The sequence below is a fragment of the Hylobates moloch genome, unplaced genomic scaffold (genome assembly GCF_009828535.3).
Source record: "Hylobates moloch isolate HMO894 unplaced genomic scaffold, HMol_V3 SCAFFOLD_5, whole genome shotgun sequence".
Classification (NCBI taxonomy): domain Eukaryota; kingdom Metazoa; phylum Chordata; class Mammalia; order Primates; family Hylobatidae; genus Hylobates; species Hylobates moloch.
The window spans coordinates 86,181,663-86,209,248 of NW_026652280.1; the positions used below are offsets into that span (position 1 = coordinate 86,181,663).

At 54.5% G+C, this 27,586-nt stretch overlaps 1 protein-coding gene across 6 annotated transcripts; it reads left to right on the forward strand.

The window, feature by feature from the left end:
• Positions 1-27,586, forward strand: SYT12 (synaptotagmin 12). 6 transcript variants are annotated; one of them, XM_032153596.2, is made up of 9 exons: positions 1-354; positions 2,175-2,191; positions 6,970-7,020; positions 11,443-11,636; positions 16,490-16,882; positions 20,648-20,863; positions 21,590-21,710; positions 22,741-22,874; positions 23,277-23,507. In XM_032153596.2, the coding sequence occupies exons 3-9, from the start codon at positions 6,987-6,989 to the stop codon at positions 23,451-23,453; spliced, it is 1,269 nt and encodes a 422-aa protein (XP_032009487.1). In that variant the 5' UTR covers positions 1-354; positions 2,175-2,191; positions 6,970-6,986; the 3' UTR covers positions 23,454-23,507. The 6 variants fall into 6 exon arrangements, with proteins under 6 accessions (XP_032009487.1, XP_032009490.1, XP_032009486.1 ...); XM_032153599.2 differs by lacking the exons at positions 2,175-2,191; positions 23,277-23,507 and adding an exon at positions 25,288-27,586; XM_032153595.2 differs by lacking the exon at positions 2,175-2,191.

A 27,586-nucleotide genomic window follows, 5' to 3' on the forward strand; every position in this document is an offset into this window, starting at 1 on the left:
GTCCCTGGATCCCGGACGCGCTTGGGGATCTCCGGCTCGGACCCCGGGAGCAGAGACAGCGCTCGAGCTTGTCACTTTAAATTAAAGAGGGATTGGGCGGGCGAGCGGACGAGCGCGAGGGAGCGCGCGGCGGGCTCCTGGGAGCGTGCCCGGACTGCGGCGCAGCTCCGGTCCGCCGCCCCGGCCCGGCCGAGCCCCCGGCCCGCGCCGCGCTCCTCGGAGGCGGGAGCCCGGCGACACTGCAGGGGTGGCGTTGCCGCCGGCGGCCGGGCTAGGCGCAGGTGCGTGCGCGCTGCGAGAGGCGGGCCGGCAGCTGCAGCCCAGCCGGAGCGGCGGCCCCTCCGCGGAGCCCGGGTGAGTACGTACCCCGCCGACCCCCGTGCGCGGCCGGGATCGCACCCTGATCGCGGACGCACGCAGCCCCCTCCTCGGGCCCTGGGCCCGGGACCCCAGAGCCCCGCGCACTCCGCGCGCCTGCACCTCCGCGCCGCCCTTGCACACGAAAGAATGCCGGGCACCGCGCACGCCGGGCACCCTTACCCGCCGGCCCGGCCACTCCGCGCAGTGCGCATCGCATCGCACGCCCCGCATGTGCACACACGCGGCTCACCCCGCCATTTACACGCCTCCCCGCGCCCACGCTGCACACACGCCCCTCACTTTCGCATTCAGCGCCCTGACTGTCCTCACTGTCCCTGCTCTGGCTTCACACCCCCTCCCGACACTCCGGTCCCCATACACCCTGGAGGTTCCCGAGGCGGAGCGCTGGGTCTGCAGGAACCGTCCCAATCTGGAGGGGAACGTTGCACCCCAGCCCGAGGAGGCCCTGGCTGTGTGAAGAGCCAGATATGACCCTCAGCCGCCGGTGGCACCAGCCTGAGTGGGGGGCTTTCCAGAGCTTAGGAGAGGGGTGTGGCGGGGCAGGGGAGGAAGCTTGCCCAGACTCAGGGCCTCAAGGCTGTAGATTTGGGCTGAAGTTGGGGGAGGGAGGTGGGGGGCCGGGAGCCTGGCCTGTGGGTGGAAGGCCCTGAGCTGGCCATCCTGGGAGCCCTCTTCCAGGGGCTGCAGAGAGACTGTGTGCGCCCTCCTCCATTCCCAAAAGCCTGGGAAAGCTGCACCATGGAATGTCAGCTCCTTCTCCCCGTCAGGGGGTGACAGTTTTAGAGAGCAGCAGCAATAGTACTTCCGATTAGAAATGGGGAAACTGAGGCTCAGAGAGGGCAGGAGACCCACCCAAGTTACCACAGCCAGTGTGAAGAAGGGTTAGGACAGGTCCCCAAGCCCCCAGCCTCTCTCCTCTGAAGTCTGAAAGCTTTCCCAAGCAGCTCTGCACAGTGGGGGCTCCCAGCCTGGGTTTCAAACCCGGACTCTGCCACTTGTCAGCTCTGGTGACTGACTGACAAATACACATCTGTAGGCTGGCAGTGCTGCCCACACTGCACCTCAGTTTCCTCCAGTACAAAGAGCAGGGTAGCAGCCCCCTCAGAGGGCTGCGGTGCTGAGATAACACAGGGCAAGTCACACAGTAGGTGCCCAAGAAATGCCAGCCAGCACCTCCCAGCCAGTCTGCCCTGCGGTTTCTGTGGGCTGTTTGGGGGATGGCAGCAGGATGTGGTTATCTCAGAAAGCGGAGGAGGGGTACTTGAAAAGGTTTCAACCTAAAGATCCTGAAGAGGCTCACAGCTTGAAGGGTGAGGCTCTCCTGGGCCCAACTCCCGCCCCTTCCCATTGCCTTGCTAGCCAGAGAATGATGTGAGGACACTGGGCAAGCAGGTGGGGTGGAGCAGAGGGCAGGGACAGAAGGCCCCTTTCCCCTGCCGAGGCACAACGTTCTTGGAAAGCCAATTCTCTGACAAGCCCAGGAGGGGCCTCTGCCATGGTCTGATTCCAGCAAAGCGGGGGGAAGTGGGGGGCTCTTCCAACTCCCCACCCCAAAAGACCTGCCTGATCAGGAGTCAGCATGGTGGCGAAGAGCCCAGGCCCAGATCCATTGCACCCTGGCACCAATCCCAGTGTTGCTACTTGTATGCTAGGTGACCTGGGGCCCCAGCTTCCTCATCTGTAAAAGGGGGATCCATTAATCCATTGAATCATCATGTCCACATTGTGTACCTACTACAACCAGGCACAGTGCTAAGCACTTAGCACTTACTATGTCCACATGCATGCAGCAGTAAGGAGATATTGCTAGGTAGGTATGATCGAGCTGGAATTTGAACCTAGAGCTGTTTTCAATGAGTAAGCACTATGCAGTTTAGGGTCTGGGGATTTGAGACTGAACGAACTGGTCAGATGGGGAGGGGTGTTGCAGGAGTGGAGATGTGCAGTCTGGGAGCTCAGTGAGGGTCTGGAGCCACTCTGGTCCCCCATGTTATGCTCTTTGCTGTGTGTCTGGACACCGTGGACACTCTGGTCACAGGTTGCCCTGGTCCCACTGTACCTCATCGCTATCCTCTTCTAGCCAAAGCCACAGTCCCTCTGCCTGGCAGACCTCCAGGCTGCCAGCGGGAGCCCACTGAGGTCATCCCAGGTGAGACAGAGTCAGGGGGTCTCGGGGATAGTGAGCAAAGCCGCTGAGAAGGGCACTGGCTGCCACAGCCAGCACTTGCGGCTTGGTCTCAGCTTCCTCCTCACTGGTTGGGTGACCTCAGGCCAATTCACTGCCCTTCTCTGAGCCTCCCTCTCCTCCTCTGTGGAGGAGGGGGTAGTAACAGGATTTGCCCCATGGGTCTTTCGGGTGATGGGGAAGATGGCATGAGGGTTGTCACTGCTAATGGAAGAGGGGCTGGACTGGGCTACACGAATGGCTGCCAGGACCAGCTCTACCACTGCTGGCTGTGTGGCTTTGGGCAAGTCACTTAACCTCTCTTAATCTCCCATAGCTTTGCTGGGCATGGTGAGATCGTGCCACTTCATTCCAGCCTGGGTGAAAGAGCGAAACTCCGTCTCAAAAAAAATAAATTAATTAAAAATAAAAAATAGTAGCTCATTCAAAGTCCACTGTACCAGGCTTATGAGCAGGGATGCTTCCAGGGCTCAACAGGTTCTAGCAGTGAATGGAAGGATGGGAGCAGCCAGGGAAGGGGCAAAGCCGACTTAGCTCCAACTCCTGTTAGAGTCAGGGGATGCAAACCCATTGTCCCCAAATCTTCTAACTTTCTTTTTTTTGGGGGGGGGGGATGGAGTTTTGCTCTTGTTGCCCAGGCTGGAGTGCAATGGCGCGATCTCGGCTCACTGCAACCTCCACCTCCTAGATTCAAGCGATTCTTCTGCCTCAGCCTTCCCAAGTAGCTGGGATTACAGGCATGCGCCACCAAGCCCGGCTAATTTTGTATTTTTAGTAGAGATGGGGTTTCTCCATGTGAGTCAGGCTGGTCTCGAACTCCCGACCTCAGGTGATCCGCCCACCTCAGCCTCCCAAAGTGCTGAGATTACAGGCCTGAGCCACCACGCCCGGCCAGATCTTCTAACTTTCTAAGGGAAGCTGGAAATCCTTTTTAAATCAATGTTTAATGGGAAATTCCGCCCCCCACACACGCTTTTTTTTTGAGGCACAGTCTCACTATGTTGTCCAGACTGGTTTTGAACTCTTGGGTTCAAGAGATCCTCCCACATCAGCCTCCCCAGTAGCTGGGACTATAGGCACGACCCACTGCACCCAGCTAAATTTTTCAATTTTAAAATGTTGGCAACTCACTTAAATGTAAGACAAATAAACACATCTGTAGGCTGGCAGTGCTGCCCACACTGCCCAGACTAGGGGTTAGGGGGCCTGTGTGGGCCATCACCAGGCTGCTAACCACAGCAACCAATATGTGCCAAGCCTGACTACACGTACCTTCTCATTTCACCCTCCTGGCAGCCTCACATCTGCTTTACAGATGGGGAACTGAGGCTCTAAGAGACTAAGAAAATTGCCCAAGTCCACTGCAGCTAGCCAGGGGCAGATATGGGACTCAGAGCTGGGTGCAGCTGACTACAAACCCTGTGCTCAGGATGACACCCTCTAGGAGCCTCTACCTCTCTCCCAGTTCTCTTCTCCCTCCACTCAGGCAGATGAGCTCTGCCTTCACAGGGCACCAGGCTGGAACATCTGTCTGGAGGCCAGGGGCGGTGACTCATGCCTGTAATCCTAGCACTTTGGGAGGCCAAGGTGGGAGGATCACTTGAGGTCAGGAGTTCGAGACCATCCTGGCCAACATGATGAAACCCCGTCTCTACTAAAAACACAAAAACTGGCTGAGCGTGGTGGCTCATGCCCCTAATCCCAGCTATTTGGGAGGCTGAGGCAGGAGAAGCGCTTGAACCCGGGAGGCAGAGGTTGCAGTGAGCTGAGATCGCGCCACTGCATTCAAACCTGGGTGACAGAGTGAGGCTCTCAAAAAAAGGAACTTCTGTCTGGGGTGTGCCTAGCAGTCATTCACACCCTCCCTGAAATCTCAGCTCCCTGGGTAAGGATGTCATGTTAAAGGGAGAGGAAAGAACAGACAGCGTGGGAGTCTGGGGTCTGAGCTGGGCCAGCCATGGAGGTGATGGGGCCCCCAACAGCCAGAGGCCTGATGCAGCTTGAGGCTTTGTCCCGTACCACGCCTGTTGTGCTGTGGGGTGTACTTTGCCATGCATACCTTGCTCGCCTGCTGCTGGCATTGGCTGTCCCAGCTTGGCCCCACTCTTGCAAAGTCAGCTTGTGCCAGGTAAGCAGGAAAAAGCCGATGGCTTATCTGATTCCCGGCAAGGCAGAAGCAGGCTGGGAGGTGCGTGTGTGCACATTAGCATGTGTTTCACCGTATCCAGACCAGCTTCCGCCAGGAGCTAGGCCCACCTTGGGCAGGTACACGGTGACCCATTTGACCTGCAGATTCTTAGGAAACTTTTTGGAAACCATATGCCCACTTGCTGTGAGATACAGTGGTTACGAGCATGGAGCCAGACAGCCTGGGTTGAACAGTTTATTAGCCGTGTGGCCTGGGGCAAATTACACCCTGGGACTCTCACCCGCAAACCAGAGATAATAATAGTACCTACCTCATGGGGCTGTTAGGAGAATTAAATGAGGTCAGATATATGCAAAGTGCTTAGAACGGCGCTTGATGTGTAAGAAGTGCTCGGCAAGGTTGTCGATCACTATCATTATCTCCAGTCCAGGCCCAGGAATGAGTTTCCACTCTAGTCAGGATGGGTGAAGCCCTTCTGGCTTAGCACCACCCTTCCATCACCATGACAACGCACATCTCCTTGTGGCAGTGGGGGCAGCATCAGGAGAACTGGGAGCCAGGAGCTGGCCGTGCACCTTACCCGACCTGCTTCTAGAAGCTCCTGGGCACCTCCAGGACTTAAGGGGGTGGACTAGGACTTATGGCACCCCAAATGTGCTGGATAACCCTGACTGGAAGATGGCACCCCAGCTTCTTGACTCCAAAGCCACAGATTGGGGAGAACCCCGGAGTTCCTGAAAATGTTGAGGGCCTTAGCTTTACCCTCTGATTCGACCTACAGGATGCTCCGAGGAGTTGGGAACTGGTGGGTCACACTCTCCGAGGACTTTTTATACGGTGCCTGAATGGCATTTGAATTTTTTGCAAATTGGTTGCTACCTTTAAAACTCAGGAAATGGCACATAAAAAATTCAGGTATCTGGTTTTTCTTTAAAGTGCCAGAATATCAAGCCACGGTGGTTGGCATTCCTGCTGGGGCAAAAATGCAGCTGCCCTTGGGCCAGGCCATCACTCTGCAGTTCTTACCTCCCCCTCCCCTTGCCCTACCACCCTGCACCAGGCCTGCAGGCTTACCATGTGTAACCACCTCTCTGAACTACAAGGGAATCCAGAAGTTGGGGTGGGCATTATCCTGGCCCTCTGTGCCCTTGACCTGAGATCAGTGCAGCCCATCCCAATTTCCTTTTTCCAGGACTCCCCACACACACCCATTTAGAACACATCTGTGAGCCAGATTTACTTCTTAGCACAATAATAAAACACTGAGCAGGTCACCTAGGTTCAGATAATGGGTTGTACAAGCTCCCAGACCTTTCTAGAACAACTTAAGCCTCAGTCGTTCCTAAAAGCTGGGGGTGGAGGATGGGGTGGGGAAGAAACCATGCCAAGCAGCGAAAGGACTGATAATAGAATACTGCAGACACGCAGCCTTTCCTTCCCAATCGAAATGGAAGCATTTGGAGGAAGGCTCTGGCTCAAGCCAGGGAGGCCTTGCTCTAATGAGTCACCTACCGCGTCGCCTCTGATCAGCCTGATGTTGTTAGGATGGAAATGAGCTGAGGTTGCCAGATTTGGCAAATACAAAAACAGGACACCCAGGAGCATTGACGTTTTGGATGAACAATGGAAAAGATTTTGGCGTAAGTATGTCCTATGGAATAGTTGGGACACACATATTAAAAACTTCTTTGAAATTTGGCCAGGCGTGGTGGCTTACACCTGTAATCTCAGCACTTTGGGAGACCAAGGCTGGTGGATCACCTGAGGCCACGAGTTCGAGATCAGCCTGGCCAACATGGTGAAACCCCATCTCTACAAAAAAATACAAAAATTAGCCGGGTGTGGTGGCACGTGCCTGTCATCCCAGCTACTTGGGAGGCTGAGGCAGGAGATCACTTGAACCCAGGAGGCAGAGGCTGCAGTGAGCTGAGATCGCGCCACTGCACTCTAGCCTGGGCAACAAAGAGAGACTCCATCTGAAAAAACAAAACAAAACAAAACAAAATCTGAAATTCACATGCCACTGGGCACCCTGTGTTTTATCTGGCAATCCTAAGAAGAGTCTTAGAATGCTTGAAAAGAGCTTTAAACATCATTTCTTAAAATGCCAAGCCTCCCTTTGGTGGCACTCCCCTTATAGCTGAGTGTAAGCTCTGGATGACTGGACGTGGGTGCCAGGAGGCCAGGACCTAGGAGCGGGACGCTGACTCTCTGCAGCCCTCTCCGCTCACTCTCTTTTCCCTTCCAATCACAGTCACTGCAGCAGACATCATGGCCGTGGATGTGGCAGAATACCATCTGAGCGGTGAGTGCCCAGGGCAAGCCCCTCCTGGATCACGCCTGCAAGACCCTTCCACCAGGCCTGGGTGGGAGGTGTCTGTGGGACATGAATAATTTGTCCTTGCCATTAATGCCTTCACTGTCAAGGACAGTCAGTGACTTGCCCAAGGTCAGACAGCCCTGGGGACATCAAGCTTGGCCCAGTCTGAGGTCTCCTCATCTTGCCACTCAAGTGGCTCCTTCCTGTTAAAGTGACTTTCTCTCTTTCATTTGAAAGGGTCCCTGGGGAGACGCTCATCCTGCTGCACCCTGGGGATGAGCCTGTGACTCGGAATCCACTCACCAAGGCCTTTTGTGGAGACTGTCAAGTAGCCAAGGGAAAATAAACCCAGGAAGGTCAATGTTAGATTCATGGGGCGTTAAATTCAAAGACCACCCAGTCCAGAGGCAGAGGTTATAGTGAGCTGAGATCACACCACTGCACTCCAGCTTTCCAGCCTGGGCGACAGAGTGAGACTCCGTCTCATTAGAAAAAAAAAGAGGCCACCCAGTCCAGGGTCATGGCTTCCACCGCACCCTGTGCCTCAGCAGGGAGATGGGAGGTGGCTGGGAGGTGCCTCGAGACTCCAGACATACTCCTGCAGCCCTCCTCATGGACGGCGGATGGGGTCAGAGCCGAAACATACCAGCCGTCTTTTCTCCCTTTGTTCCTCTCCTCATTCACAGATGGGAGAAATGAGGCTCAGAGAGTAACGGGGTCAGGACGTGCACTCAGGTCTCCTGACTCCCAGCCCCGTGCTCCCCATCACTCCAGCCCCTACCCTAATGCAGCCCCTGGGGAGCCCAGGGCTGATCTGAAGGGTGTGCCTGGGAATCACCTTTCCCATCACTTTTTCCTAAAAGTGAGCCAGGGAGCCTCACTTTTCACCCTCGGGCTCACAGTTCTTGCCCCCCGTGTGGCCTTGGGCAAGTGGTGAAACCCGAACTTCTACTTACTTATCTGTAAAATGCAAACGATGAGGCTTGCCTCAGGGCTGTCGGGAAGATGTAGAGAGCTGATGGATGTGCAGCACCCAGCACGGTGCAAACGCCACTCTCCCAGCGGCAGGGCTTTGCACATGCTGTTCTCCTGGCCTGGAGTCCTTCCCTGCCTCTGCCTCTGCCTGCCTGAGTCCTGGCACCTGGTGTCGGGGTTACAGGTGCAGATCTGGACCCAGTCTGTCTGGAGGCAGATCTCTTCTCCGTCCCTCAGCTTCCTTATCTGTAAAATGGGGAAAACAATAGAACCAACCTCACAGGATTGCTTTGACTCAATGGGTTAATATACGTGACATGCTTAGAACAGGGCCTGGAAAATCATAAATAGTAAGTGCTTCGTAAGAGGAGCTATTCCTCCTCCTCCTCGTCCCACTCGTTTCCAGTCTTAGCCTAGACCCCACTTCCAATATCACCCCAAGACTGGTATTCCGTAAAATCAACAAACAAATGAATGTGAATTGTCATTTCATGTCACCTTCCTGGGGCTTTTCCTTCTGTGCCCCCAGCCCTGCCCCCTTTTCTGCCACCTCGGGCATGGGCTCCACCCTTCAGCTCCCAAGAGCCTCAGGCACAGGGGAACCTGAACCTGCTTTGCCACCTGGCTGTGCCCACAACCTGCTCAGAGACCTTGGGCCTCTGGTCCTGCCCTCTGGCCAACCCCCAGCTACCACCCAGCTCTGCTGTGACCCTGTTCCCAGGACTCCCAGAATACGCCAAGCCTTGGCAGGGCGGGACCCGGAAGCCTCCATGGATCTCTTTGTTATGGGCATATGTAGCCCACAGCTGACATTCTGTCAACAGCAGCGGGAGGAAGGAGGGTTTCTTCACAGCCCTTCCACCGTCATTACCCATTCCTTCTGTTTTTCCCTGGTCTGCCCAGCCCGTGACTATGTGCTGCGTGACTTTTACACACGTCACAATTGCGTGATTAGACCATGTTGGGGATTCATTTTTTTCCTCTCTTAACAATGCCAGAAATGTGTCTCTGCATTGCCACAGTGCCATCCTAATGACCTCAATTGTGATCTCAAAGGCCAGTGACATTTCCTCCCAAGACAGAGCCACCAGCCCTCACTGGCCCCCTCGGTGGGACCTTCAGGCTGTTTCCAGATTTCTGCTGTTATAAATACAGCCTCGATGACTCATCCCAGACAAAAAACCTGTTGGGATTTTCCCTTTAGAATAAATTCACCAGAGTGGGACCGCTGGATGGGGGATGTTCTTGTCATCCGCATTTTCCAAATGGAGTATGAAGCCCAGAGGTGCTGGGTGACTTGCCTGGAAGCCAAGGTACCGGCGCCCGGCTCTGCCGTGTCTCACCGCTGGCCTTCAGTGGAGAAACAGATGTGCCCATTACCCTTCCTTGGTCTCAGTTTTCCTCTTTTAGAAAGTAGGGCCTTGGCCGGGCGCGGTGGCTCACACCTGTAATCCCAGCACTTTGGGAGGCCAAGGTGGGCGGATCACCTGAGGTCAGGAGTTTGAGACCAGCCTGGCCAACATGGTGAAACCCTGTCTCTACTAGAAATACAAAAAACTAGCCGGGTGTGGTGGTGGACGCCTGTAATTCCAGCTACTTGGGAGGCTGAGGCAGGAGAATCGTTTGAACCCGGGAGGCAGAGGTTGCAGTGAGCCGAGATCGTGCCACTGCACTCCAGCCTGGGCAACAAGAGTGAAACTCCATCTCAAAAAAAAAAAAAGAAAAGAAAGTAGAGCTTCACAGGGTGCTGAGTGCTGGGAGGGCGTCAGGGCTGGAGGCCAGTGAGTCAGTGCTGTGGACTCTGGCCAAAGGCAGCTCAGCAGAGAGCAGGGCAGGCTAGAGGGGCTGCCCCACTGTGTGATTCATTCCTGTGTGGCCGGGCTTCAGGGCAGCAGTGATGAGGAACTCCTCTAGCTCCAGGTCCCCTCCCTCCCTCCCCCAGCCACTCTGCCCACTCTGGGCTTTTTATACCCCTCTATTCTTCCCGCCCTTGACTTCCAGCTCCTGTTGCCGTGGCCTGGCACACTTCTTGCCCCTCCTCATATCTCAGCTTACATGTCCCTCCTCCGGGAGGCCTTCCCGGGCTGCTCCCATTCCCAGTACCCTGATCTGTCTATTTATTTGCCTGCCCCACCCCACCCCCTAGACTGCCAGCTACTTAAGGACAGGGACTTGGCCTGGGGCTGACTCAGCCCTGGCTACCCGTGCCTATAGGCTGCTGGCACACCAGGATGGGTGCTCAATGGATATGCAGTGATCAATCTCCAGCCCTGAGATGCCCTTTGCATCTCTCCTCACCTTGCTTCCAGGGAACTGTGCAGGGTCGAGGCCAGGTGGGGCAGTGGTTACCCCGCTTGCTTTGGGGTCTGGCTGCCAGAGTTGGAGTCCCAGCACCACCCCTTCTGGGCTCTGTGACCTTGGGCAAGTTCTTTAGCCTTTCTGTGGCTCAGTTTCCTCACTTGAATTGAGACAGACACAGTACTAAGGACAGTTTAGAGAACTGTATTTGCCAGCACCGTGACCTGCATGGTGAATCCCAGTGTCTCCTTGGCTTCCTTTGGGGAAGCAGAGCCAGGTTTCCTGGGAGAGGGAGGCAAAACCTTGGAACGTGTATGGTCCTGCCGTGTGCCAAGCACAGTGCTGGGGAGGACTCACCTGCTACAGTTGAGGGAGTTGTTAATTTCCGTTTTCGGGGGCAGTAAGGCTCAGAGAGGGAAGGTTATTGACTCATCAGCAGAGCAAAAGCCTCTGAGCATCTGGATTTGTCTCCAAGCCCTGCACAGCCTGCAGCCACCTCTCACTTGTGGCTGAGTTGTTTATTTGTTTTGGTAAGAGATTCACGGAGAGATAAGATTCACATACCAAGCAATTTACCCACTTAAAGTGTACAATTCAGTGGTTTTTAGTATATTGTGCAACCAACCACACAATCTATTTTTAGAATATTTTCATCATCCCCCAAAGAAACCCTATTTCTCCCAACTTTCCAGCCCCTGACAGTCACTAATCTACTGTATAGACTGGTGTCAATTCTGTCTACACAGATTTGCCTTTTCTGGATATTACGTACACAGGCTGATCATCCTAAATCCAAAAATCCAAAATCGAAAATCTGAAATTTTTTGCGGGCCGACATGATGCTGAAAGAAATGTCCACTGGAGCATTTTGGATTTCAGATTTTTGGATTAGGAATACTCAACCTATAAGTGTAACGTAAATATCCCCAAATCAGAAAAAATCTGAAACCCAAAACACTTCTGGTCCCAAGCAACACAGGAAAGTGTATGTCTTGTTCGACATGGGATCTCCAGCACCTAGCACATAGTAGGCATTCAATAAATATCCATTCAATGAAGAAGTCGGTGCTGCTCTCCGGGTGTGGGTCTGTATCCACTAGGAAGCCCTAATGAGAGGCTGCCCTTGCCTTGCAGTCATCAAGAGCCCCCCTGGCTGGGAGGTGGGTGTCTATGCTGCAGGGGCCCTGGCCCTGCTGGGAATTGCAGCTGTGAGCCTGTGGAAGCTCTGGACGTCGGGGAGCTTCCCCAGCCCCTCTCCGTTCCCCAATTACGACTACAGGTACCTTCAGCAGAAGTACGGCGAGAGCTGCGCAGAGGCCAGGGAGAAGGTGAGGCTTCTGCTCCTGCAGGTGCACAGCAAGTGCAACCCCATGCCCCTACCATCCACTCAGGTCAGCCTTCAGCCCCTCTCCCTCCATCACCGCCTCCTCCTGGTTAATGTCCTCCTTTGAATGGGGAGTAGACCTCCCTCTTCCCCTTTCACATCTTCAACTTTTGTTTGTTTGTTTGTTTGTTTGTTTTGAGATAGAGTTTCCCTCTTGTTGCCCAGGCTGGAGTGCAATGGCGTGATCTGGGCTCACTGCAACCTCTGCCTCCTGGGTTCAAGCGATTATCCTGCCTCAGCCTCCCAAGTAGCTGGGATTATAGGCGTGCACCGCCATGCCGGGCCAATTTCATATTTTTAGTAGAGACGGGGTTTCACCATGTTGGTCAGGCTGGTGTCGAACTCCTGACCTCAGGTGATCCATCTGCCTCGACCTCCCAAAGTGCTGGCGTGAGTCACCACACGTGGCCTGCTTTTTAACTAATAACGTTTTCTTTCTTTCTTTTTTTTCAAAATGCTCCTTGCAGAGCAGAGCTACCCCATAGGCCAAGTGCCCAGAGTAACCTGATATATTTATTTCTTCTTACTTTCTTTTTTTTCTTTTTCTTTTTTTTTTGAGACAGAGTCTTGCTCTGTCGCCCAGGCTGGAGTGCAGTGGCACGATCTCGGCTCACTGCAAGTTCCGCCTCCCAGGTTCACACCATTCTCCTGCCTCAGCCTCCCGAGCAGCTGGGACTACAGGCATCCGCCACCACGCCCGGCTAATTTTTTGTATTTTTAGTAGAGACGGGGTTTCACCATGTTAACCAGGATGGTCTCGATCTCCTGACCTCGTGATCTGCCCGCCTCGGCCTCCCAAAGTGCTGGGATTACAGGCGTGAGCCACTGTGCCTGGCCCTTTCTTTCTTCCTTTCTTTCTTTCTTTCTTTCTTTCTTTCTTTCTTTCTTTCTTTCTTTCTTCCTTCCTTCCTTCCTTCCTTCCTTCCTTCCTTCCTTCCTTCCTTTCTTTCTTTAAGACAGGGTCTCACTCTGTCACCCAGGCTGGAGTGCTCTGACACAATCTCAGTTCACTGCAACCTACACCTCCTGGGCTCAAGCGATCCTCCCACCTCAGCCTCCCGAGTAGCTGGGATTACAGGCCCAAGCCACGATGCCTAGCTAATTTTTTTTAATTTTTTGTAGAGATGGGGTTTCACCATGTTGGCCAGGCTGGCCTCGAACTCCTGGGCTCAAGAGATTTGCCCGCCTTGGCCTCCCAAAGTGCTAGGATTACAGTTCTTTCTCTTTTCACCTCCCTTGTAGCTGAAGCATTTTGACATACTGTTGAACACACATCATAAACATTCTTTTAATGGCTGTATGAGATTCCTTTTTGTACGTGTGCCATGATTGACTAAATGTCATGATAAATAATGCAGTGGATGTTCTGTATGTAAAACTTTGTCTTCATTTGGGATAGTGTACTTTGGATGGATGTCTAGATGTGGAACTGCTGTATCGGGGGCACACACACTTAGGGCTCTCACTATACCTTGCTGAATCATTTAACACATGGCAGAGAATTTTCTGAATGTCATGTAGAGTTCCAGAGAGCACAGCCGAAATCTATTACCAGATTAGAGTCCCTCATGTTCACTCACTTAGGGTGTCTGGGGGGACTATCACACACGCTGTTGGGGGAGTGTAAATTTGAAAAAATTTTTCCAGGCCTGGCGTGGTGGGTCACGCCTGTAATCCCAGCACTTTGGGAGGCCAAGGCGGGCAAATCACTTGAGGTCAGGAGTTCAAGACCAGCCTGGCCAACATGGTGAAACCCTGTCTCTACTAAAAAAATATAAAAATTGGCCGGGCACAGTGGCTCATGCCTGTAATCCCAGCACTTTGAGAGGCTAAGACTGGTGGATCACCTGAGGTCGTGAGTTCGAGACCAGCCTGACCAACATGGAGAAACCCTGTCTCTACTAAAAATACAAAATTAGCCAAGTGTGGTGGTGCATGCCTGTAATTCCAGCTACTCGGGAGGCTGAGGCAGGAGAATCGCTTGAACCCAGAAGGTGGAGGTTGTGGTGAGCTGAGATCTCTCCATTGCACTCCAGCCTGGGCAACAAGAGCAAAACTCCGTCTCAAACAAAACAAAACAAAAAAATTAGCTGTGCATGGTGGCAGGCACTTGTAATCCCAGCTACTCAGAAGGCTGAGACACAAGAATTGCTTGAACCTAGGAGCCAAGATCATGGCAGTGCACTCCAGCCTGGGCAACAGAGTGAGACTCAATCAAAAACAAAAACAAAACACCTTCAAGGGACTGTGTCCTCTGAGCCAGGATTTTAAGAAAGCTATTCAGTACTGCAGTATTTGTATTTCTGAAAAAGTGGAAACAACATAAATGTCCAACAGTGGGGAAGAGTAAATTAAATTATGATTATCTGCTCAATGGAAAATTGGGGAACCATGAAAATTATGGTAAGCAGCCAGGTGCAGTGGCTCATGTCTGTGATCCCAGCACTTTGGGTAGCCGAGGCAGAAGGATCGCTTGAGCCCAGGAGTTGGAGACCAGCCTGGGCAACAAAGCAAGATCTCATCTCTACCAAAATAAATAAATAAATAAATAAATAAATAAATAAATAAATAAAATTAGCCAGGTGTGGCTAGGCGTGGTGCTCACGCCTGTAATCTCAGCACTTTGGGAAGCTGAGGTGGGCAGATCACCTGAGGTTGGGAGGTCGAGACCAGCCTGACCGACATGGAGAAATGCTGTCTCTGCTAAAAATACAAAAAATTAGCTGGGCGTGGTGGTGCGTACCTGTAATCCCAGCTACTCAGGAGGCTGAAGCAGGAGCATTGCTTGAACCCAGGAGGTGGAGATTGCAGTGAGCAGAGATCGCGCCACTGTACTCCAGCCTGGGTGACAGAGCGAGGCTCCATCTCAAAAAAAAAAAGAAAAAGAAAGAAAAAAAAGGCCAGGTGTAGTAGCTCACACCTGTGGTCCCAGACACTTGGGAGAGTGAGATGGTAGGATTACTTGGGCCCAGAAAGTTGAGGCTGCAGAGAGCTGTGATCGCACTCCACCCTGGGCAAGTGAGACCCTATCTCAAAAAAAAAAAAAAAAAAAAATATGGTAATGAAGGCATGGAAGATGCTTATGGTTTAAAAGGTTCTTGTTTTCTCAAATCCCAAGGTCAATTTAGGGAAAATAAAAATATTTATTTATTTATTTATTTATTTATTTATTTTTGAGACAGAGTCTCACCCTGTCACCCAGCCTGGAGTGCAGTGGCACAATCTCAGCTCACTGCAACCTCCGCCTCCTGGGTTCAAGCAGTTCTCCTGCCTCAGCCTCCTGAGTAGCTGAGATTACAGGTGCATGCCGCCACACCGGCTAATTTTTGTAGTTTTAGTAGAGACAAGGTTTCACCATGTTGGCCAGGCTGGTCTTGAACTCCTGACCTCAGGCGATCCGCCACCTCAGCATCCCAAAGTGCTGGTATTACAGGTGTGAGCCACCGTGCCTGGCCGAGGGAAAAAAAAAATTAATATTTGGGTGAGTGTCACCCAACATGAAAGCTTCCTGTGTTGTAAACTTCCCTTGTGGCTGCTTCATCACCTCTTGAGTGGCTGGCTCCTGGTATTCTTACCCGTTCTTCTTCTAGGACACTTCGATTGCTAGCTGCTTTTCCTTTTTCTAAACATCACTGCAATCGACAACTTGATGTATGGAATTCTGTCCCTACAAATATATATATTAAGAAAAAGTTGAGGGGCTGGGCACGGTGGCTCACGCCTGTAATCTCAGCACTTTGGGAGGCCGAGGCAGGCGGATCACAAGGTCAGGAGTTCAAGACGAGCCTGGCCAACATAGTGAAACCCCGTCTCTACTAAAAATACAAAAATTAGCTGGGTGTGGTGGCGGGCACCTGTAGTCCCAGCTACTTGGGAGGGTGAGGCAGGAGAATTGCTTGAACCCAGGAGGCAGAGGTTGCAGTGAGCCAAGATCGTGCCACTGCACTCCAGGCTGGGCAAGGCAGCGAGACTCTGTCTCAAAAAATAAATAAATAAATAAATAAATATTTGGTCAGGCGTGGTGGCTCACACCTGTAATCCCAGCACTTCGGGAGGCCGAGGTGAGCAGATCGCTTGAGGTCGGGAGTTCCAGACCAGCCTGGCCAACGTGCAGAAACCCCATCTCTACTAAAAATACAAAATTAGCTGGGTGTGGTGGTGCGTGCCTGTAATCCCAGGTCCTCAGGAGGCTGAGGCAGGAGAATTGCTTGAACCCGGGAGGTGGAGGTTGTAATGAATCAAGATCGTGCCATTGCACTCCAGCCTGGCGACAGAGTGAGATTCTCTCAAAAAAAAAAAAATCTCATGTACCCCTAGGCTGGGCACAGTGGCTCACGCCTGTAATCCCAGCACTTTGGGAGGCCGAGGTAGGTGGGCAGATCACCTGAGGTTGGGAGTTCGAGACCAGCCTGACCAGCATGGAGAGATCCCATCTCTACTAAAAATACAAAATTAGCCAGGCATGGTGGCACGCCCCTGTAATCCCAGCTACTCAGGAGGCTGAGGCAGGAGAATCACTTGAACCCTGGAGGCAGAGGTTGCAGTGAGCCGAGATCGTGCCATTGCACTCCAGCCTGGGCAACAAGAGCAAAACTCCGTCTCAAAAAATACATAAATAAATAAGTGACATGAAATAATATTAAACAAGAACCTTCCTAGCTAAGGGATGCAGGGCTTCTGTGAAAGGGGAACTTGGAGATCTGAGAATGAACAGGCCTTACTCATCTCTTTGCCGTCTCCCAGTGACCTTGCCTATGGCCCCCATGATGCTCCCACGTCCCTCTTTCTCACCCCTAGAGAGTGCCTGTCTGGAACGCCCAGAGGGCCAGCATGCGGGGACCACCCAGCCGCAAAGGCAGTCTCAGCATTGAGGACACCTTTGAGAGCATCAGTGAACTGGGGCCTCTGGAACTGATGGGCCGGGAGTTGGACCTGGCCCCCTATGGGACCCTCCGGAAGTCCCAGTCGGCTGACTCCCTGAACTCCATCTCCTCCGTGAGCAACACCTTTGGGCAGGACTTCACACTGGGCCAGGTGGAGGTGAGCATGGAGTACAACACTGCCTCCCACACGCTGCACGTGGCAGTGATGCAGGGCAAGGACCTCTTGGAGCGGGAGGAGGCCAGCTTCGAGTCCTGCTTCATGCGCGTCAGCCTGCTGCCCGATGAGCAGATCGTGGGCATTTCTCGGGTAAGTGGGGCTCAGGGCGGGGCAGAAGGGTGCTCTGGGCTCACTAGACGCCTCCCAGGCAGGCAGGGCGATGGGCCCGGCAGGATCCCAGAAAGGCACTAGAGTGTAAGTATAGATGCTGACCCCAGAGCTGAAGCTTCAGACTATAGAGAGAGCTCTGTACAGAGCTGGGAGGTCGGGGGCTCCACCTGAAGGCTCTCACTGTGTGGAGTTCTTAGCTCTCCCGCCAAGTGAATACAGAATGTGGCAACTGTCCCTGTCCACATCTACCCTGTGTCAACATGGGGTCCCGGCAGAAAAGCGATGACACACTCAAGAAGGCTAATTTGGGGAGGGCTTAATAACAGGACTGGGGCTGGACGCGGTGGCTCACGCCTGTAATCCCAACATTTTGGGAGGCCGAGGTGGGCGGATCATGAGGTCAGGAGATCGAGACCATCCTGGCTAACATGGTGAAACCCCATCTCTACTAAAACACAAAAAATTAGCCGAGCATGGTGGCAGGCACCTGTAGTCCCAGCTACTCGGGAGGCTGAGGCAGGAGAATGGCGTGAACCGGGGAGACGGAGCTTGCAGTGAGCCGAAATCACACCACTGCACTCCAGCCTGGGCAACAGAGCGAGACTCTGTTTAAAAAAAAAATAAAAATAAAAAAATAACAGGACTGTCCAGGTACAGTGACTCATGCCTGTAATCCCAGCATTTTGGGAGGCCAAGGTGGGAGGATTGCTTGAGCCCAACCAGGAGTTCAAGGCCAGCCTAGGCAACATGGCAAAACTCCTTCTCTATCAAAAAAAAAAAAAAAAAAAAAAATTAGCTGGGTGTGGTAGTGCCAGCTAATTTATAGTCCCAGCTACTTGGGAGGCTGAGATGGGAGGATCACTTGAGCCCAGGAGGTTGAGGCTGCAATGAGCCACGATTGTACCACTGCACTCCAGCCTGGGTGACAAAATGAGACCCTATCTCAAAAAATAAAAATAGGGCCGGGTGCAGCAGCTCACACCTGTAATCCCAGCCCTTTGGAGGCTGAGGCAGGTGGATCACCTGAGGTCAGGTGTTTGAGACCAGCCTGGCCAACATGGTGAAACCCCGTCTCTACTAAAAATACAAAAATTAGCCGGACATGGTGGTGCACACCTATAATCCCAGCTATTCGGGTGGCTGAGGCAGGAGAATTGCATGAACTTAGGAGGCGGAGGTTGCAATGAGCCGAGATCACACCACTGCACTCCAGCCTGGGTGACAGAACGACTCCACCTCAAAAATAATAAATAAATAAATTTTAAAAATGAAAATAACAGCCGGGCGTGGTGGCTCATGCCTGTAATCCCAGCACTTTGAGAGGCCGAGGCGGGTGGATCACGAGGTCAGGAGATCGAGACCATCCTGGCTAACACTGTGAAACCCTGTCTCTACTAAAAAATACAAAAAATTAGCCGGGCACGGTGGTGGGCGCCTGTAGTCCCAGCTACTTGGGAGGCTGAGGCAGGAGAATGGCGTGAACCCGGGAGGCGGAGCTTGCAGTGAGCCGAGATCATGCCACTGCACTCCAGCCTGGGGACAGAGTGAGACTCCATCTCAAAAAAAGAAAAGAAAAGAAAAAAAAGAAAATAGCAAGACCATTCAGAATGGCACGGATGGGGTGTGGGGCAACCTCAGGGATGGCATGGTACTCTGGAGGGGCGTAACAGGAGGGGCGGTCCCACTCTAGATCTGAAGGGGTGAGGGGAAGGTGAGGTTACTGAGCCCAAAAGCATAGAGGGCCACCTTGTGTGGAGAGGGCTACCTTGGTGGGAGCTCTGCCCTTTGGCCAAGGGACATGGTCATCCCGCAGCAATACTGCAGAGAAGGACTTCCCTCCCCCTCCATTTCCTTCTGGTGACCTCCACTGGCTGACCCAACCAGAAGCCAAAGGCCAAGGGAACCTGTTGACACAGCCCATGGAGGCCAACTCTCAGGGCCCGAGCAGAGTGGGGAAGGGTGGAGAATAAAGCGTGAGGGGCAGGGAAGGCACCCAGTCCTTTAGGCTACCCTCCACACATCCCTGTAACTCACAGAACCAAGCCAATAGAGCCACATCTGGGCTGAAGGGTGGGGATAGCCTGTGACCAGAGTGCGAGGAGGGAGTGTTTAGGGCATCAAGTTGGGGTGGCCCAGCTTCTGAGAGGCAGTATAGTGGGCGATTAGGAACAGGACCCTGGAGCCTGACTGCCTGGGTTCAAATCCTGGTTCCACCTCTTCCTAGCAGTATGACCTTGGATAAGTCAGTTTAGTACCCCATGACTCAGTTTCCCCATCTGTCAAATGGGCATCATGGTTATTGAGGAAGAGATGGGTTAATGTATGTGAAGTTCTTAGCCCACCCGGGGTCAGTGCCTAGCAGGTTGGCTCTCAGGACCGTGCAGAGCTCCTGTCGTGCCCAGCCATGCTGCCTGTGGTTTGGGCTGCCTAGAGGACTCTGGGTGGTTCAGGACGCATTCCTTGAGGAGAGACATTGGCAGACAGCAGCCACCACAACCTGATGTGTGCTGAGAACCTGGTTCACAGAGCCCAGCACATCCATGATTCTCTCATTAGCCCCTGATGCCAACAGGACGGATCGTTAGGGCATCTTACAGATGAGGAAACTGGGGCTCGGGAAAGTGTTTTGCCCACGACAACCCCAGTAAGGAAGCAGGAAGTCCGGGACTCAAACCCCGGGTTCCATCTTCCTCCAGCCATGTGCGCATAAAGCACACGCTCAGAGAATGGCTGGTTGGGGAGCCCAGGCCCCCTTGAGCAGGGGACAGCTGAGAGGCTAATTTAGCTGAAGGAGGGAGAGGTGGAGCCAGATCATAAAGAGCCTGAATGCCGAGGTCAGGAGGTCAGGAGGCCAGTTGGGCTTTATCCCTTGGGGGCAAGGAGCCCTTCAAGAGCAAGGGATTGTGTAGGGAACGTGAGCACTGTGAGAGGAGCCTTCCCATGCCCAGGCAGTGACAGAAGAGTGCGGTCATGGTGGCTGGTGGCGCTGGGGGATTTATTCCGGGGAAGGCAAGCTTCCCAGCATAACAGCCTGGGCAATCCCACCAGGGGGTGCTGCCCCCAGGCTAGGCAGCCCCCCAGCCTCAGGCAGCGTCCAGGGATGACAGCGCCTTTCTTTAAATATCGCCAGGCAGTGACTAAAGCATCCCCCTTATTCCCCAGAGACAGTGCCCGCAATGCACCTTCCCAGGGGGCCTGCCCACAACTTCCTGGGAGGAGGCCAGTGGCACCCACCAGGCAGGACTGGGCTTGGAAACCGAGTTGGCCCAACCTCACCTAGTCCTCCCTTCCATCCACCCATCCAGCCTACGGTGTTCAAACAGTCCTGGGCCAGGCTCTGCAGGAACCTGGGACATCAGTGGCTTGTGACTCCACAGGCAACTCTCCCACTCCACTGCTTGCCTGGCCTAGGGCTAGACTCGAGTAGACACAAGAAAGATGGAGACCAGCTCGTCCAGGGCATCTTGAGGGTTCTGGGGTGCCACAGGCACTGAGGACGGAAATTAGTTGGGATCAGATTGTGGGAGATTCAAATGCCAGGCCACTAGATTGGCCACCACTGAGGAGAGGACAGGAGGCTTTTAAACCTTCCAGGCTGAGCCACCAAAGGAAAGATTGGCATTGAGGGTGTCATGACGACAAAGCCAGGACTCTAGCCTGGGCCTCTGGCCTCCCTGTCCAGTGCTATCTCCCTGCTGTGGCCTCTCAGGCCCCTAGCGCCCTCCATGGCCTTTTCTCCTGCAGATCCAGAGAAATGCCTACTCCATCTTCTTCGATGAGAAGTTCTCCATCCCCCTGGATCCCACAGCCCTGGAGGAGAAGAGCCTGCGGTTTTCTGTATTTGGTATTGATGAGGATGAGCACAACGTCAGCACGGGGGTGGTGGAGCTGAAGCTTTCTGTGCTCGACCTCCCACTGCAGCCCTTCAGCGGCTGGCTCTATTTACAGGACCAGAACAAGGTAAGTGACTCACCTGCTCGTCCACCTCGGAAGAGCATGCACACATATACTTCCAGGAAGGGACTCCATCATCCTCTGCGACAGCCTCAGCCCCATCATCATTAGGAGAGCAGAGAAGAAGCCCTGAGCCACATCCAAGGAAACTGCTGCAGGCAAATTTCAAAAACATCCCGACCACTGTTTACAGCTCGTCTGCTGCTTTGCCACCAAAGCTTCAGAGGTTCTACCCTACTGAGCTTCTGCTAGAGAAACATTCCTCTAGCCTTAGAGGGGATGATTTCAGACAGAGGCCAAGCTGCACTTGAGTTTTATAATTGTAGGAATGCTCACAGAACATCATTGTTGTTTAAGCAAAGAATCTAATTCCATTCCACTCTGATCGCTGTGTATTACTACCACAGTGTTTTCCTTGGCCCGCAATGAGGGAACAAAACTATGTTTGATAGCTACATTTGACAGGCTGCCTCTGACCCTCCACCCCAGGCAGGGTCCACACCCGGTGGAAGGGAGGAGTGGGGCATGCTCCATGCAGTGGCGGGGGGGTGGGTGGCTGTCCCTTTCTCCAGGTTGTCCCTGCCTGCCTGGATCCCTGTGGTAAGAGGCCCCCAGTGCAGCCACTTCTCTATGGAGAAGGAAGCCCCAGCCTTTCCCTGGCAACCAAGGCTTTCCCTGGACCCCTCAAGTCGGGTGGGGAGAAGCCCTCTGAGCCACCTCTCTGTCCCCCAGGCCGCCGATGCTGTGGGGGAGATCCTGCTCTCCCTCAGCTACCTCCCCACAGCCGAGCGCCTCACCGTGGTCGTGGTTAAGGCCAAGAACCTCATCTGGACCAATGACAAGACCACAGCGGGTAAGGCCCAGCCGGCAGCCCGGCTCCTCCATGTGACTCAGTGGAAGCTGTGGCCCAGCTGCTGTGCTGTGGGCACCTGGAAGCATCAGCAGGTGTGGGACACAGTGCCAAGGTCCCCCTCAGCTTTGCTGAGCCCAGAAGTCGTGCAGATGGGTAGGGGGTGGCATGGGGACAATTAATCCAGCCGGGGAAACATGAGATCCCTGGAGGGTGGCAGGGGCCCCTGTGAGGGCAGAGTGAAGGGGGTCAGAGTGATGGGGGGTCTCAGGGCAGGAGGCAGCACTCAGGGCTGGGGGCGCTGGGCAGGGAACCAAGGTGGGCATCTGTTCCCTGGAACTGGAATTCATGGTGGAGGCTCCATTCCCAGAGACAGGGCAGTATCCCAGACTCCAAAAAGGGACCAGGGCCAGAGGGTTGGGGTGGGTGCCAGGCAGGACCTGATGCCTTAGGTCTGCAGGAGTCCTCAGTCCCTCTCAAAGCAGTGACCTTGGAGGCAGCTGTATTCTAGAGAACTGAAGACTAGGGGCTGGGGGAGCTTGATCTATTGGGAGTTGCAAGCCTTGGGGTGGGGGTAGGTGGCGGGGGCCAGCTCCAGGCAGGTGTGGCAAGGACACCCCGTGGGCAATAGGTGATGGGCAGATGGCAAGTTGTTATTTCAGAGCCGCACACGGTTGAGTCAGGCTCTGCTGTGCGGGCGCCCGGTGACTCAGGGCTGACGTCTGCACTCGGGCCATTTATAGAAGGAACACGGTGGGGCTGCTGAGTTCCCCAGAGCATCCTAGGAGGGGAGCACGTGGGCTGTGAGGCAGCTGCCTGAGCACAAAGCCCAGCCCTCACCTGACGTGCTGTGTGAGCCTCAGTTTTCTCATCTGTGAAATGGGAAAAATAATAGAGGACCAAGGGCAGGGCTGCAGGAGTTCACAGCAACAGCAAAGCACTGGGGAGTTTGGAGTCAGTGGGTGGAGCCAGACTGGGCAGGGCTGTGGCGAGTGAGTGTGACGCTGGCCCTCACCTGTCCACCTGCCCACAGACCCCTTCGTCAAGGTATACCTGCTGCAGGATGGGAGGAAGATGAGCAAAAAGAAGACAGCCGTGAAGAGGGACGACCCCAATCCGGTGTTCAACGAAGCCATGATCTTCTCGGTGCCAGCCATTGTGCTCCAGGTGAGGGGGCTGGGGGACGGGAAGGGGTCAGGTCACCCCAGGGCTCTGGGGCTGCCGCATCTCTCCACCTTCACTTCTCAGGGCCCCTGCAGGGGTAGTAGTTTGCCTCCAGCCATCACTTTCTAGCAGTTATTGAGTGCCACTGGGGCCAGCCCTAGGGTGGGTGCTGGGGACACAGGCATGACTTTCTTGGTGCTCACAAGGGACAGGCAGGAGAGTCCCTAATCCGCTAAGAGTGTCCTAGACTCCCGAGGTCAGGTGAGGGGGGATTTCTGCAGAAGGGAATACCCAGCTCTGAGGGAGGACCATTCCCAGTGGAGGGAACTGCAGAGGGCTGGAGAGGAGCCGGGGTGACCCAGGCACCCAGAGTTCCTGCTCTGAATCTCCCAGGCTCTATTTCAGGGTTCTGCTGAACTCCCCAAGCTCCCGTGGTCTTCAGAAGGTGACATGCTCCAGGGAGACCTCTCCCAGCAGGGACATCACAGACCACGGGTAGGGGGACTGCAGAAGATAGGGCTTGGGCCCTGCTTGCATGCCTCGGAGGATGGGGCTCGCATCACCTTCCCTCACTATCTCTAGCCCTCCTCGGCACTCCTGACAATGAGAAAGTCCTTTGCGCCTTGAGCCAAAACCTGCCTCCATAGCCCCAGGGCTGTACAGAACCCGCCTAATCTCCCCCAACCTGGGGACCCCGCCTGCATGTAAAGGCCCAGAACTCTGCCTCACTCTGAGTGTTCCTAACCCAGGCACATCCCAGCATCTCTGGCCCATCCTGGGTATGGTAGCCTTCGCCTGCCACCCTCATGGGACAGGCTGCCCATGTGTCCTCTGCCTCTCCCTGGGTGTCACAGTGCCACTTCTCCACAGCCTCTAAAAGCGAGAGACTTCTTGGGACCATGGGGGAAGTCGGGGAGGAGAGAGATCGGGCTGGATTTGAGTTTCAGCTCCCGCTCTCATCTCAAGCATGGTCTCTCCCGTCCTCGGTTGTGATATTAGTAATAGCAACGCAACCTCTAGCATGTTCTGACTGTGTGCAGGTGCCGTTCTACACAGTTCACTCATTTTGTTCTTGAAACAGCCCTATGAGATAGAAACCAATTTTTTTTTTTTTTTTTTTTTTTTTTTTTTTTTTTTTTTTTTTTTTTTTTTTTTTTTGAGACGGAGTCTTGCTCTGTTGCCCAACTGGAGTGCAATGGCGCGAACTCAGCTCACTGCAACCTCTGCCTCCTGGGTTCAAGTGATTCTTCTGCCTCAGCTTCCCGAGTAGCTGGGATTACAGGCACCTGCCACCACACCTGGCTAATTTTTGTATTTTTAGTAGAAATGGGGTTTCACCACACTGGCTAGGCTGGTCTTGAACTCCCAACCTTAGGCGATCTGCCCACTTCGGCCTCCCAAAGTGCTGGGATTACAGGCGTGAGCCACCGCGCCCGGCCCCAATTTTTTTTTTTTTTCTGAGACACAGTCTTGCTCTGTCACCCAGGCTGGAGTGCAGTGGTGTAATCTTGGCTCACTGCAACCTCCACTTCCCAGGTTCAAGTGATTCTCCTGCCTCACCCTCCCAAGTAGCTGGGATTACAGGCAAGCACCATCATGCCCGGCTAATTTTTGTATTTTTGGTAGAGACAGGGTTTCACCATGTTGGCCAGGCTGGTCTCGAACTCCTGATTTCAGGTGATCTGCCCGCCTCAGCCTCCCAAAGTGCTTGGATTACAGATGTGAGCCACCATGCCCAGCCAGAACAAATATTATCATCACCATTTCACAGATGGAGAAGCTGAGGTAGCAAGAGCCCAAGTCACTGCCCAAGGTCACACAGCGCAGTGGCTCACGCCTGTAATGCCAGCACTTTGGGAGGCTGAGGTGGGAGGATCACCTGAGGTCAGGAGTTCAAGACCAGCCTGGCCAACATGGTGAAACACCCATCTCTACTAAAAATACAAAAATTAGCCGGGCATGGTGGCAGTCGCCTGTAATCCCAGCTACTTGGGAGGCCGAAGCAGGAGAACTGCTTGAACGTGGGAGGCAGAGGTTGCAGTGAGCCAAGATCGTGCCCCTGTACTCCAGCCTGGGCGACAGAGTGAGACTGTCTCAAAAAAAAAAAAAAAAAAAAAAAGGATCGGGGGAAGTGGGGAGGCCAGTATTTGAAACCTGGCAGGCAGGTGCTGCCGCTGTGGCGGGAGGCAGCAAGAGAAACCTGAGGGCCTAGGCAGGCCTAGTTCAAACTCTTGCCTGCCATTTATTTGCTGAGTGACCTGCGGCAAGTCTCCTCACCTCTTAGATCAGAGGTGAGGATTCAGGGAGCTGTGCCTGGCACCCCACTGGGGCCTTACATTTGTAACCTTGAACCCAGAGGCCAAGAAGTACCTCTGGCTGCTCCTGGTCCTCAGCACCCATGTTGCATCTTCCTCAGGACCTGTCTCTCCGCGTGACGGTGGCTGAGAGCAGCAGCGACGGCCGTGGGGACAACGTGGGCCATGTCATCATTGGGCCGTCAGCCAGTGGCATGGGAACCACACATTGGAACCAGATGTTGGCCACGCTGCGCAGGCCCGTGTCCATGTGGCACGCTGTCCGGCGAAACTAGCAACCAGGGCGGGCCAGGTGGGCAATGGAGCTGCTGGAGCCCGGTACCCACTCAGCTCTGTCTGATGCCCTCTCCATAGCCCAGCTGGAGCCGTGAACACTGGGGTCCCCTGGCAGAGTCCTCATGAGCCATCCTGGTCTCTGTCCAGATTGCAGCAGAGGAGTGGGCGTGGCTCTGTGTCCAGGGCCCCAGAGTCTTCTCCTGCTGAGGACCAGCTGTGGCTGGGCCAGGACAGAGGGAGGGTGCTGAGCACTGGATGGCTGTGCTCCAACTCAAGCTCACTCACTCAACCCTGCTCCTCCTGGGAGGCCAGCTGCTGAGCCAGGCTATATTCTGGAACCCAGCGAATCTTGGGGGCCAGGCACTGTGCTAGGCACCAGCAGGGGTAACACGAAGAAGACCTGGCCCTTGGGACATCAGGAAGACTAGCTCCCCTGCCCCGGAGGATCTGCTCAGTGCTGATGGCAGCCCAGCTGTGTGGACTCAGGGGGCTCTGAGGGCTAGGGAGACAGGAAGGGTCTCTTTGACAAGGTAGGAGCTGCGCTTGGAGGGGCAGGAAAAGAACTGAGCGTGTCGCAGGCAGCAGGCCCAACCTGAGCAATGGCAGGATGTGAACTTCCCCATCACAAATGCAGTCTTCAGCCCACTGCAGTGGATACAAGGAAGGGCCTTTCTTGGGGCCGGAGAAGAGACCAAGAGACCAGGCCCAGGCGGCAGCCTGCCGGCCATGTGGAACACTGGCTCCGGAGTTATTCTCTGTGAAATCTACTCCCTGGACCTCAACCATGGCAAGAACCAGAGGTCCAAAGAGGCCCAGACCCAGGTCCTTGTGCTCAGTCCTGCGCAAACCAGGCCCGGGCTCTGCAAGCATTTGTTGATGCCCTTCCAGGCCCACTGGGAGAAAGATGCCTCAGGCAGGTCTCAGCCTAGGGGGTGGCAGGGGTGGGGCAGAGAGAACACTGACAGCAGAGGTCTTGGTGGGCTGTAGGTGCCTGGGCAGATGTGGTGGACAAGGAGGCTCTTGGGCTGGGCCTTGGATGGGTGGCAGTGGAAGGACAGCCCAGGTGGCTGAGGCCTGATGGGAAGCCGGGGGAGGCCAGGGTGGAAGGGCGGCTTGAGGGACGCCAGGAGAAGACTGAATGCCAGGCTAGGAAGGAGGCAGCTCTCGATCACGGGGAGGTGCCCCCGACACTGGGTCTCCTAGCTCGAGTTCCCTAGAAGCGAAATCTGAGAGGGGGATTCTTGGGCAAGTAGCTTCTTGCAGGTGAGTGTTCTCAGAGAAACTTATCAGAGCAAGAAAGGGAGCTCAGGCTGGAGGGAGGAAGCCACGCAAGTGTGGCTTCAAGATCCATTGCCTTGGCCTGATCGCTGTGGGGGCAGGGGCCTGGAGTGCGAGGGGCACCCTGGGGGCTCCCACCCAGAAGCAGAGGGGCTGGGCTGTTGCGCCTCTACTGGCATCAGTCTTTGGTTACCCCCCTAGCCCAGTAGGAGGAGAGCAGGCAGAGCTTGTCATCCGCAGTCTGGCCTCCGGCAGTCCCAGGAAGCTGCTTCTTGCCTTCATGGCTGAGTGCTGGGAAGGGCTGAGCTCACCCAGGCCAGCAGGTGGTGTATCATCTGCTCGGTGGGGCTACCTACAGGTGACAGCATGGACCCTCAGGCTGGCTGCCCCTGTTCCTTGGTCCATAACTGGTGAGCTATGGAGACCCAGGCCAACAAGTTATCCCCAATGATATGGGGGGGGAAGGGGCTAGAACAAGGGCCCAGGGGACTGGAGGCAGGATGGTGGCTTTCCCCACCTGACACAGCCATGGCCCAGCCCCAAGGCCAGGCTGTCTACCCTGTGGCCACAGCAGGAGGTCAGCCCAGGGCCAGGAGACACATGGCTGGACAAGGCTTTGCAGCCTGGGAGACCCTGACTCTCTCTAACCCAGTGGCTGTGCAGTGCAGGTCACTGACTTCCCCCCACCCTCTCCCCTCTCTCCCTCCGCCTAACTGCATGACTTGTTAACTGTGTGCCGAGGATGGCCGTGATGGGGACAGGGTATGCCTACTGGAATGAATCTAGAACCAAAATAAAGCTGGGGCAGGAAGAGGGGACTTCCAGGGAGCCCTGCTCGGCCCTGAA